Source organism: Merops nubicus, unplaced genomic scaffold (assembly GCF_000691845.1).
Source record: "Merops nubicus isolate BGI_N331 unplaced genomic scaffold, ASM69184v1 scaffold4052, whole genome shotgun sequence".
NCBI lineage: Eukaryota > Metazoa > Chordata > Aves > Coraciiformes > Meropidae > Merops > Merops nubicus.
In genome coordinates, this window is record NW_008591401.1 from 23,113 (window position 1) to 36,179 (window position 13,067).

Consider the following 13,067-nt stretch of genomic DNA (forward strand, 5'->3'; position numbering starts at 1 on the left):
TACAGAAAGCACCTCCTGAGGAGAACCCTTAGCATGCAACTTCATGTCAACAATCTGTCTGTGGTTTAAATTTAATACACTGACATCTGTGCCATATTCAATGTATTTCAAACAATTTTGGAGAAAAAAAAAACTCCAAACCAAAAAAGTATGTCTGCATTCTAGGTATCTTTATTATATTAAAAGAAGAACAAACCCTTGGGACTGAATAATAAATGCAATGGCTTGCATCATTCCAGTATTACGTCAGTGTTTCCAGTGGTTTGTGACACAGTATAAAACAGCACCAAGCACAATGATTTCGTTGTGGACAGACAGAAAACCTTTATTGTGGACAGACAGAAGACCTTACTCCAATACAAGAAAAACACCTAATTGGTTTCGATTTTGATATTAGAAGAGAAGGAAATTTCCTGGTTATGGCCTCAGGAGCCATCTTTGCACCTTACAGCTTCCTTGACCTTCACTTGTGCGACCAGCTCATCTCCAGCACTGTTACTTCTGTTTCTTCTGTGGTGTTCTCATTTGTCCATCATGCACCTTTATGTGACACCCTGAATGCCAGGTATTATATCTGTGATATTATAACTTAACTTCCCTACATTAATAACAAAATAATACTTCAAGTGAGTAGAGAAGCAGCAAGTTTGTGCTGAGACACAAACATACTTCAGATAGAAAGCATCAAGCAAAAGACAGCAAAGGTTGCAAAGTCAGAGTGACAGCAATAAAGAATGATGAAGGAAGCTTTTAATTACTGCTTTTAACAGTAAAATTATAGCAACAATCTTAGAAAAACTGAAAGGGTGCAAATTTGAGGTAGCAGGGAAGTATGTCTTTATTTTGTCCTCAGATCAGCTTTTTTTTTTGTCTGAGTGGAGTGATGCAAAAGCAGAGCACTGATCACTGCAGAAATTTTAACTTTTTTGAACAGCTAAAATAAGCCACACAGGTAAGAACCAAGAAAGGACACACTGACCATGTTCCATGCTTATCTACCTTATCTACCATGCTTGCCTGATAGGCACTGAGAGAAGAAGAGCTGCTATCTGAGAGGTAACAGGAACTGATGAAGCTCTATTACACCTCTGCAGCTTGATCCACATTTTAATTCCAGATCCTCTCATCTATTTTCTTGCACAAGGTCTGTTTACTTGGGTTTCCTATGCCAAGAGCTGAATCTCAAACATCTTTAAAAAAAGGTTAAAGGTGGGGAAAGGAATCCGAAAAATAGGAAATTAATCAAAAACCTACATATCTTTCCTCCTGCTTGTATGATATATGGTGGTTTCTGAATGTGTGCCACTAAGCACTCCCATAAGTGTTAAAGCTGGGCTTTAGCCTCCCTCTAAGTCAGGGGTGAGGGGTGGACACTCCTCTGGGTCACATTACTGGTTCCTGATGCTTGTGGCCAAAAAAATCTATAGGAACATATCATAACATTAATACACTTCTGCACTGAAAAAACTCCTTAATAAATATTATTAAGATTTAGAAAGAGATTTACTACCAAGACACTAAATCAGTCCCTCAAAAGGATTTAAGATTCTGTAACAGAGAAACATACAAACACTTAAGAAACCCCACAGTAACTAACAGCAATCCTAGAGGCCTGTAAGGTATAGAAACATCTATTACCTCACATCCTTCAATTAACTTGTGATTTTCATTAGCAAAAATTAAGTGCTTTGATGTAAACAGCAGCTAAAAAACCCCAGCTATTAAGTTTCTTCACTACAAAAACCAACGATTAATATGACATTGCCTATTTTCACTTTTCAAAGCCATGCTTCATAATTAACACATGCTCAGGTAATTTAAGTTCAAGCCCATGATACTGTATTCATTGCAACACGAAGGGAAAACACTGACAAGCTGCTTTGCTTTGAAGCATCCTGGCCCTGGGTTACTGCAGGGATAGGGCCGATCTCACAAGTGACACCGCGCAGGAGAGCTGCAGACAGCTTCTCTTGAGAAACTGCACTGCAAGGGCAGCACAGCTATGGGCTTGGGAAAGCCAGCCATGTACCAAGGAGGGAGCTGACTGTGAGTGGAAAACCTGCCTGAGCATCTGCTAGCTTTAGAAACAAACTTGCATATGTATTTTTTTATGAGCCTTACCTGACACAGAGACTGTGTGTGACCGCACTCCTTGCTTCTCATTGTTGGCCAGCCTGTAAAACAGAGGTTGGAAGCGCTGAATGCTGTACATTCTTCACGGTCACATACACTGGGAATTCATCCTAACAGGGCACCTACTGTAATTAGCAGGGCCAATCCATTTCCCACAGTATCACATTTTGAGGGGGAGAAAAGTCAGAAAGGAATCTACCATTTCAAACCCATCTAGGGGAGTAAGAGCGGAGAGAATGTGTTACCATTTTAATTAGCCTGTTGATTCACAACAGAGCAAATTTCAAGGAAAAAAGCCCAAACCTAAGTTTCAGAAACTTTTAAGATCAATTTGTGCATGTCTAAACTTTGTCAATGTATGTAGCTTGATGGTGGTTCTACTTTCTGTGTTACAGGACCAGGATTCGAGACCTGCCTGCAGCCTCCCTGCTTCCCCCCACACCGTCTTATGGTCAGACTTCAGGATCTTGAAGGTCTTTTCCAACCTAAATGATTCTATGATTTACAGAATCACAGAATGGTAGGATTTGGAAGGGACCTCTGGAGATCAGCTAGTCTCACCCTCCTGCCAAAGAAGGCTCACCTAGGGCAGGTTACATAGGAACACATCAGTTTTGAAAAGTCTCCAGAGTTTTGAAAGTCTCTACACAAGAAGACTCCACCAACTCTCTGGGCAGCCTCTTTCAGGGCTCTGGCACCCTCACAGAAGTTTTTCCTAATGCTGAGGTGGAACTTCCTGTGTTCTAGTTTTTGCCCATTGCCCCTTGTCCTACCACTGGGCACCACTGAAAAGAGACCAGCCCTGTTCTCTTGACCCATGCCCTTCAGATATTTATAAACGTTCGTAAGATCCCCTCTCAGCCTTCTCTTCTCCAGGATAAACAGCCTTTGCTCTTTAACAGAGATGCTCCAGTCCTTTAACCATCCTTGTAGCCCTTCGTTGGACTCTCTCCAGTAGTTCCCTGTCTCCCTTGAACTGGGGAGCCCAGACGTGGACACAGTACTACAGACATGGCCTCACTAGGGCCGAGTAGAGCGTGGTGACAACCTCCCTTGACCTGATGGTCACACTCTTCTTCATGCACCCCAGGAGACCATTTGCCCTCTTGGCTACAAGGGCACATTGCTTTCTCATGGTTAGCTTGTCCTCCAGGACTCAAACATCCTTCCCCATGGAGCTGCTTTCCAGTAGGTCCACCCCTAACCTGTACTGGTGCAGGGGGTTATTCCTCCCCAGGTGCAGGACCCCACACTTGCCCTTGTTGAACTTCATGAGGTTCCTCTCCACCCAGCTCTCCAGCCTGTCCAGGTCTCACTGAATGGAGCCACAGCTTCATGGTCTACCAGCCACTCCTCTGAGTTTTGTGTCATCAGCAAACTAGCCAGCTCTCAATCCACCTCACAATCCACTCATTAACCCACACTTCCTGAGCTTACCCACGAGGATGGCATGGGAGACAGTGTCAAAAGCCTGGCTGAAGTCCAGGTAGACAACATCCACTTTCATCTACCCAGCTAGTCACACACGTTTACTGCAAGTAAGGTATTGAGTTTTCATCTGTAAGATGACCTACCCTGTACAACAATTTCAAACTAATTTTCATGTCAAGTAAATAAATTTAAACATAGTTAGCTACAGATGCTTATTAGAAACAGAAATTCCAATGAATTATTTAAATTTTATGTACATACAGAATCATAATTTTAATGGTGAGAGAGCAAGAGCACTGCACTTCATGCTTCCAGAAACTGGGAATTCCATCTGGCAAAGGCAAACTTTTCCAGATGCAAGATGGTGTTGGCTACTAGTTTCACATATCTGACCAAAGCCCAATCCCCTGCTGCCAGCCTGAGACCATATGCTGTGCTTTTGTTTAAACAGACTCAAGCATACAAATTCTGTTTCGGGAAACAGTCCCAAAAATGGGAGGAAGCTTTTCCCTCAGACCTGATTTTATCACAGAAATCCTTACAAATAAAAAAAAAGAGGATTAAATGTATGCAATTAGAGAGTTCTTTTGTGTTTCTCAGTTTTATCTATTTAAGCAAAAACAAATTTTCCTCTTCCATGAGTGCACGCCAGGTTTACCAATTTTACCACTTCCACTCCTCTATCACTTGACTTTCATTTCCTTTCCCTCCCTGCATTTTAACTCCTCTGTTTCTGCATCATGAGGAAACTACCTGGCTAGTGAGGACTGCAGCAGGACCTGTGAAGGAATAGCAACCACTAGTATCTAAGTGGCTGATTTAACGCAGATTCAGAAACAAACTGTGTTCCATACTTCATCCAACAGTTAAAAAAGTAATAATAATGCTGGACTCCTTCCAGCAATCAAGGAAGAAACAGAATAAGGCAGCTGGGTCAAAGTAGGCACAGTCCTTGTGTCCCAAAAGAAAAAGGAAGAGATAAGACACTATAAACTGCAAAATTTTATTTGGTACTTCAACAGTTATCTCCTGCTACTGGATACTGGTGAAAATGCCCCATAAGGTTCAAGGAAAACAAAACAAAAAAAAAAGAGTAACAAAGGGGACACGACCATCACAACTTGTCAGACAGGCTTGCCTACCACTGCATTATGGACTCTCTACTCCAACAGCATAAGAAGGATTCTTAGTTCAAACAGAGGTAAATTAGAAACCTTTCCTTATTTACCCTAAAGCTTGAAGTGGAGAAAAAGGCAGAGAGGTGTCTCAGTACACTTCATGTAAGACACCTTAGATGCAGATAGCATGTCTCAGCACACCCTGCACACAGTATCACCATAAAACTAGCCAGAGGAAAAAATCCAACTCTGCCTGACAGATTAGTGTTTTCTACAAACCCACAATTACTATCGAAGGGAGAATTTGCCTACATTACCACATCTAAAGAAACAGATTAAAAGGTATTTGCTATGCCAATGGTATTCTTTATTACACTGAACCCAGAGATCCCACCTCAGACTGGCCCCATTATGGGAAACTTATTAACAAAAGGCAACACGCCAGGTTTATGATAGGAGAAAAAAAAAGAGTTGTCTGTATTTCACTAAGCAAAAAAGGGGACAAATAGGAAAAACAAGAACGCACACTAACTCACAGATTGAAACCACAGTTCCAAAACCGTTTAGCATCACACCTATAATTGAATATACTCATGGACTCAAAATCAATAGCCTGAATCCCAGTTAAGTCTTTTCCCAAACATCCTTCTTTTGTTACTGTCAAATATGACTGATCCATTACACATTTTTTCTCTCTGATTTTATTTCTGGTATCTTTATAGTTTAATACTGCTACCAGTTATTTATGCCCCATAGTCCCAAATCACTGCCTGTTATTTGTCCTAGAATCCAAAAGCAACAATAAAAAATCAAGCACGTGTAGAGAGTCCTAAAGCATCACTTAAGCAAAACTATTTTTCAAAATATTTTTTTAAGATATAAAAATATAAAGCATAAAACTTACTTTGGTATTGATGGTAAAGCTCTCTCACCTTCTGTGTAAACAAGAAGAAAACAGGATTAAAATTCAGGTTTCCAAATAACCTCTTCTCAATGTACAATATACACACCTGAAACACTAGTCATCAAAATCTGCCAAGGCAACTTAGGTTGATTGAAAAGACTGTTCTATCCATATATTAAGAGCAGCATATCAACACACCTCCTTCAGCCAGCGATACAGAACTTCTGGCAAACTCTTATCTGAGAGAACAATGTATACAGAATATAAAACTTCTTTTCTGCTCTTAACAAATAACTCCAATAAATCACCTGCAGAAGGTATGACACTATCTCATCCCTCTAGTAAGAAATGGTTTTCTTTTATCTTGAAGATGTGATAAGTACCAACATATAAATAAAACAATTTAAGCAAGTTTGGACTTTCAAGTAAGACAACTGAAATAAATCATTAAAGCACATAATTTATCATATTGATTTAGCTGAGATACAAGAGCAGCACTCGGCAGCCAGAGATGAAGTTAGCTTTCTGTAAACTGTTCTCATATCCCTGGCAGTCTGCCTTTGTTAATGGCATTGTGTATAAAAGTATGGATGTACATATCTAAGGGTTATTTTCCCTACTGGATTTGATGAGACATTGGCACCCATGTGGGGAAGTTACTATTCCTTTACTAAAACATCAACAACTTATGGTATATTGAAGTATGCAGGGAAGAACAGAAGGTGGACAACTAAACAAGTTTCACTCTAAATCCCTGTAACGCTGATAAAGTGACTGGAGAGAAAATGGAGCAGCCACAGTTCTGGAAAATGGTGTTTCCACAAAATCACGTGAACTCTAGTTTACTTTTATCCTATGTTAGAACTTCTGAAATTCCAGAAACTATAGAAGTTAACTACAGCCCCACCTTTGTATGTTATAGTACTGAGTAGAGAAATGCCCAATACCTAGAAGGCAAGCTCAACATGGCAAAATACAGTACTTTTTTATATCTTTTTTTTTTTTGCTGGTGAAAAGTAGAAAAACATCATCTGGCCCACCAACTGAGGTCCATTTTCATCTGTCTGATGGGGAGGTAATGAAAAGGAAGATGCAGGAAAGAAAGAACAAGAGAGTGTGATTTGGAAGATGAACAGCTTGGCAAAGAGACCAGAGCAAGCACCTGAGGTCGGAGGGCTGAGGAAGGACAGCAAGATTATACAAGCAGCATGAGGAGGGAGATAAAGATATTGTGATATGTTAGGATAAATGGTATCTTTTGGGGAAGGAAATAAAAGGCAAAGATCCTTAGAGGTGGTGTGGAATGAAAAGCATGAGATGAGAGGCCTACAAACATGACAGCCTGGCAATAAAAGACTAGGGGGAAAGTATCCAAGAAGAGACACTGTAATGGGCACTAGAGGATTCACACTGGATAGAACTGAGCAAAAGACATCAAGCCTGGAGAAACAGGCAGACGAGTCCTGCCTGGCACTATGCAGGCCTCTCCCACAGTCAGAAGAGCCTTAAATTCTACCCCACACCTACATCAGCTGTCAGTCATTACTTGTGACAGCATCCTGAGCTCTGGCAGGGCTGCAGCAGGGGAAGGGCTGGGGCTGGAGCAGGGAGAGGTGTGAGGAGGGGGCAGCGGCCGGAGGGGCTGGGGGAGGCTGAGCACAACCCCCAGACCCACCCGCTGGGACCCGGGGAGAGGAGGCTGGTGAAAATGGGAGTAAGAAAGGGGGAGGAAGCAAACATAGGGGCAAGGTGTTGCTCACTTTTCCCCTTTGTTTCTCACTACTCAATCTATTTCCATTGGCAATAAAGCTATTTTGCTGCAGTTGAGCCTGCTTTGCCCACAACAGTAACTGGTAAGTGATCTCCCTGCCTCTGCTGCAGCCCAGGAACTTCTCTGTCTGGGGGACAGAGCCAGCAGCTGAGGTTGGCCACTGGCCAGGGCCAACACCCACCTTTTTGGTGCCCAACATGGGTTTCAGGAGCTGAAGGCAGCAACCATAATTAAAAGAGCTACTGGCCAAAAACCAGACTGGAGAGTATTAAGGAGTACAAATTGTGGGGAGCTCAAATGCTGGTTATGGGACACAGAGAGGAGTTTTTTGTGTATATGCTGTTCTTTTTTTACTTTTCTGATGATGATACTTTAGACTTTGATGTGAATCTTTGTTGACATAAGTTGGAATATATTTGTGATGAATGTGTATTTTAAGGATAATTATCAAATGTGCAGGTCACAGAGACAAGGGGTGGGGTGGAGGCAGCTGTGACTGCCACTGAGCAGCCCCATGTCTGTTCCCACAGCAGCCATCCTGCAGCCCCACACTACCAACACCTTGGCAGCTACACCCAGTGCCTTCCACCACTCCTACAATCCCTGGCTCCAGCAGATGTGAAAAGAATTCTCGAGTATTTTGACTTAGCACAACGTAACCTGTCCTCACCTTACTGAAATTATTGAGAAAGCAAAATCAGTGAGGGATCAAATTAGCCAAAGTGATAAGAGTATCGTAAGGATTATGATACATGTTACCGTTCCATTAAAATGAAAATACTGCTCATGGTTAATTTGTGCTAAAACAGAAAACACTTATTTGGAGAACCTACTGGATTGTTTCAGTATTTTCAAACTCAAAATTCTGAGTGTTCATTTAGCTGTAATCCTTTCAGATTCCAAAGGAGTATTTTAAGGTGAAGGTGAATTCTGGCATAAAGGTATGACAATCAGGTAACTATTTCAGTTGCTCAGGTGTCAACTTTTTTTTCCCAGAGTTGTCTTATTCTAAGACTTCAGACAATTTTGCATTACCTATAAAGCTCATTTAAAGTGATTAATGGCTATAAAATTCAGCCACTACACTTAAGATTGCTGGAAGGCAACACTGTGTAGTCCGATCAGTAAACAGCCACTTAATGTCAGTTCATGTTTTTATCTGTTGCTTCCTTTGTGCACTTTGCCTGTCAGAGTTAAGTGTGATAATGGAAACACAAATGTTAAGTTTAAAGTTTCCACATTGGTCTAAAAGGACCTATATACCAAAATATTTATGAAATAATTAAACAAACTGAATGGAAACATGCTGAATACTGTCCAGGTTTTAAACATTACCAAGTGGTCTCACCAAATTCAGAAAAACTGGATCATTAGTGGATAGCAACACAGATAATATCACAGGCTGTGCAACAAGGAGGAAAATCAGAGATCTTGCCTTCACAGAGTATAGTGAGTCTAAAAGATGCACAGAGCTAAGGCGTGATGAGGGCCTGTGGTTGGTGTTGTGAATGACACATCTAGAAGCACGCTCCCCAGTATTTCATGGAGTTATGAGCATTTATGGACAGGTAAGGAGAGAAAAGCCATTCCACAGCAGAGGAACAAGCCAATAATCACCCTGGCAATGCAGACTGAACAGACCCAAGTTCTCAAACACCACCAGTGCAGAAGTGACAAGAGCTGGACATACCCTACACGTGTGCCTCTGAAGAGAAGGACAGAGTCAGAGCTAGCCACTAACTTAGTGTGACTGAGAGGTGGGGAGAGGTGACATGTTAAGATATGAAAAAGCTTTAAAACCTCAACTTTGGCTACTATAGCTCAGGCTGGGAAACAGCCAACCCACTGGGTATTAGAAGGAGTTTTGGGAGCAAGTAATGATGATAGTAAGAAACCCTAAATGACTTTCTAGGAAAGAAGAGGCACAAAAGACAATTGCTCCCAGGTATAGACTAGTCTAGTGAAATGAAAATTGGTTTGTGATGCCTATTTTGTTTTGAGAACAACAAACTAACATTAATACTGCTGCTAGCTTATCCTTTGGTGTCTGATTTTGGTGCCGACAGTTCATCACCACCGAGTTGTGCACCAGGTTGGCTTGAAGAGCTGAGTTTGTGTTAAGGAAGATTCTCCTTTGAATGGCATTAAGTTTGCATGATTAACACAAATCCTAACTAACCTAGAGGCCAGTCACAGGCACTAAGGGTCAGAAATAACTAACAAACTTGGAAATTTAAGAATAATTTGAAAAATTACTAGGTGCTGTCAAAACATCTAACATCTATAATCACATTTCTTCATTCCTGAATGACCAAGTAAATAATCACAGCTGTTCAATGATCCAGTAATTAAAGCTGGCTAAAATTAGAAAAAAATTCTAAGGAAATGGAAAATTCTCCCTTTAAAGCTAGGTGTACCTCCACCCTTGTCTTGCTGCTTCTAGCTTGTGGGTTGCTATAAAAACAACTGATCAACACTACAAAATGCATCTCTTCTTCAGTTCTAGTGGACGGGAGAAGCTAGTGGGAATTCTCTCAAAGTTTTTATTTTTTAAACAAAGATGTTTTGAGTCAAGGAGAAAGGCAGAAATTCTAAGAGATTGTTACTAGTCAGAACCTTATCCAAATGCATTCTAACCAACCTCTCTGAACTTCCACTTGTATATTAGGGAATCACATTTCAAGGTAACATGTCCCTGTTAGGAGTGCCTTTAATTATAATTTACTTCTGCTAGTTAAGTCTAGAACAGTGTAAAGCAGTGATCACTGAAAATTGGTCTAAATTATCATCTGTTAAGTAATTTTTGATGCAACGACATTTACTATCAGTGTTTCCACCTCATGACCCCTCCCTGAAAGACTAGAGTCTCCAAGTGAGGGTTTCGCTGCTACCTTGGGTCTTCTATTCAAGTCAAAGTAATCTGTTAGTAGATTGAGTACAGCAACTACTGGAATGAAGCATCTCCTTACCTTTCTGTGGCCTGATAATAAAAGACTGCGTGGCTCCATTCACCAGCCGGCAATATCCGTCTATCAGGTCAGCCATGTTCTCTGCAATGGTTAAGGATGGTGCTGTCACTGTCAGAGGCTAAAGAAGGAAAAAACAAGGCACCAACAAAGAGGAATTATTGTAGCTGCAAACGCCGAGTAGAACAGCTGTGTCATTGCATCAGAACTTTACACACGCTCGCAAACAGTACACAAAAAAATGTGGGTAAGCAAAGAGCCACCGGATTCTTGCTCTGTCTTTGATGTAGTACATCTAAAACACCAGGTTCAGAAAGCACAGCTGATAAAACCCTCCACCCAAGTGTAGTACTAATCTGGGCTTAAGTGGCTTGCTATCTAAACTTCCAGTCACCTACTGTCCGTTACAACTGCTGTGACTTTTGCAGCTGCAATCCTGACAGTTCTGAAGAAGCTGCTTATCCCTTAAAACTTTTGCAGGTGGTATCTTTTTTCTACCCTCTTGCAGCAATTTATTTTTTGCCCAAAAAGTAAACCTTCCCAATTTAAAAAACAAACAAAACAAACCCACACCCCAAACAGTGGAAAAAGAAATGAGAAGCATACAGACAAGCTATTAATTTTAATACTGTGAACACTCATCATCCTCTGCACAGATCTGCCAATTTGCCCTCAATCCTTCTCTACCACAGTGACTGTTTTCCAGTGCACTGGGCCAATGAAAAGGTTTATTTCACTGCCAGCTCTGCTTTCCTGTAATATGAGTGAACAAATTCTCCCTCTTCCACATTTCCCTTTTTCAAAAGAGTGAATTCACTCAGTCTCCTCTTTAGGATGTAGCATCATATATAGATGGAGGTATTAAGTTGCACTTAAGGGCTAGTATTTTTAAATTAAGCTTCTTTTACAAATATCAAAGTCTACAAGCACCAGATGCAACACAATGAGTTCTGAAACTATTTTAGAACCCCAAATATCTGACTAGTATAATGGTGACTGCTCACACTCAACTTCCCTTTCCCCTTATAGAACAATAAACAATTGCAGAATGCCTGGAATACAAACTGTTAAAATATAGTGTGCCGCTGTAACAGAAGGATCAAGGAGGTTTCACAATAACTGAAGTCTTTGTACATTACACAGGCAAGCAGCACTTCAAAGGTAAAAAAGCTAAGTATATATTTAGTATATTATAATTAGGCTGACAGTAGAAATACCCAGAATGAAGTTACAGACCAGAACAAAAGTACAATAAACAGAGTATTTTCATTAAGACCATCCTAATCTCCATCCCTTCCCAGGAAAACCAAAGCTCCTAGGTTTATCACAACCATCAGTATCATACCTCAGGTGCACCTGCTATCTTGAGTTGCAACATCCCTTTTCTGTCCTTGTCTTCACTGTTTGAATACTGAATAGTCTGCACTTGATTAAAGTCTGCTAGATGAGTTGGCTGCAGAAAGGCAATGGAAAAAGCAGGGAAAATCTTTAACATTACAGCAAAATACTTTGCCTTTACTCCTCATGTTGCAAAAGCACATGTCTGAAAATGACACTTGTAGAAATCTGTTCCTCTGCTTCTCTCTACAGTGTCGTTAGGCTTTGACTAACAGCATGCACAGATATCCACAGTACTTCCAAAATGAACCCAAATGCCACCTTTGCCTACAGAGGTCACTGTTGAGTAACTCCAGGCTCACATCGGAAACAACTTCTTGGAGGTCAAGAGAAAACTCAACAGGTTAACCACGTGGAACTCTGCACTCACAGCATACTTACCACACCTCCAGACAGCTGTGAAAGGTATGTTCTCAGCTGGCTAGGTATTCCTCATCTCCAGACCTTTTCACTACCTTGGCATTAATTTCTATAGAAGTTGGACATGGGCTCAAGTTCAGGCATGGCTGTAAAGGTCCCAAACATTTTGCTAGAAGAACCCATCTGAACAGTTTCCTTGCACCACAGAGGTGTACAGGAAATCCTGTACCACACCCAATAAATACCATGTCATGAAAAGGCTACTAAGGGTATGAGGTATAGCAAAGAAGCCAGCAATGACTGCAGAATTGTTCAATGCTGATTAAACAAGCTCTTCATTTACACATTCCCAGGAAAGAGGAGCATAATTTAGACTAATTTGCATGTTTCACTGTTAGAAAGCCACTCCTAATACTTCAAATTCTGCAAGTGAGCACTTCATGGGTACCAAAGACCACAAATTCAGTGCCAAGGCTGACACTCTCTCCTCTTAACCCAACTGCATTTTCTCTGATCCTAAATCACGAGCTAGAATCTGAACAAGCTGCGTACTTGAACTGTGTTTAACTCAAAGATTAGACTTGTCATGCCCTGTTGTGTGAAGTTCAGTTCACAACAGCTCATGGTTGTTAAGACAGTAACTGAGAGAAGAAAAGAGAAGTAGACTTACATTTGCACCCTTGTCTGTAAGGTAACTGATGCCTTCTTCTGGGCCAATTGCCAGTTCCACCGAAATAATCCAGCTTGACTTCAGAAGCAAAGGGAAAGGACAGGGCAAATTTCAACAGTAAGACAAGACCTTGCTATGAAACAATGTCCTCCAATGCTATAATTATAGTCTTTAGCAGTTAATCTCTAGAAGCTTTTAAACTCTTCAAACAATTTAAAATGTATTAAAATCAAGTAATTCTATAAGTAGCAGAACTCCTCGTGACTGGTTTCCTGGGGATCTATGCTACTCAAACTGCATTTCCATGTGTTTTATC

The 13,067-nt window shown here is 40.9% G+C and overlaps 1 protein-coding gene across 1 annotated transcript in view; it reads right to left on the minus strand.

The window, feature by feature from the left end:
- LOC103782464 (focal adhesion kinase 1) overlaps positions 1–13,067 on the minus strand; it is an 80,007-nt gene that overhangs the window by 22,126 nt on the left and 44,814 nt on the right. Inside the window, exons 8-12 of the mRNA XM_008950235.1 lie at positions 12,752–12,829; positions 11,669–11,776; positions 10,327–10,444; positions 5,587–5,617; positions 2,122–2,174 (exon numbers count right to left, since the gene is read on the minus strand). Coding sequence (XP_008948483.1) covers positions 2,122–2,174; positions 5,587–5,617; positions 10,327–10,444; positions 11,669–11,776; positions 12,752–12,829 — 388 coding nt within the window. The remainder of the gene's footprint in view (positions 1–2,121; positions 2,175–5,586; positions 5,618–10,326; positions 10,445–11,668; positions 11,777–12,751; positions 12,830–13,067) is intronic.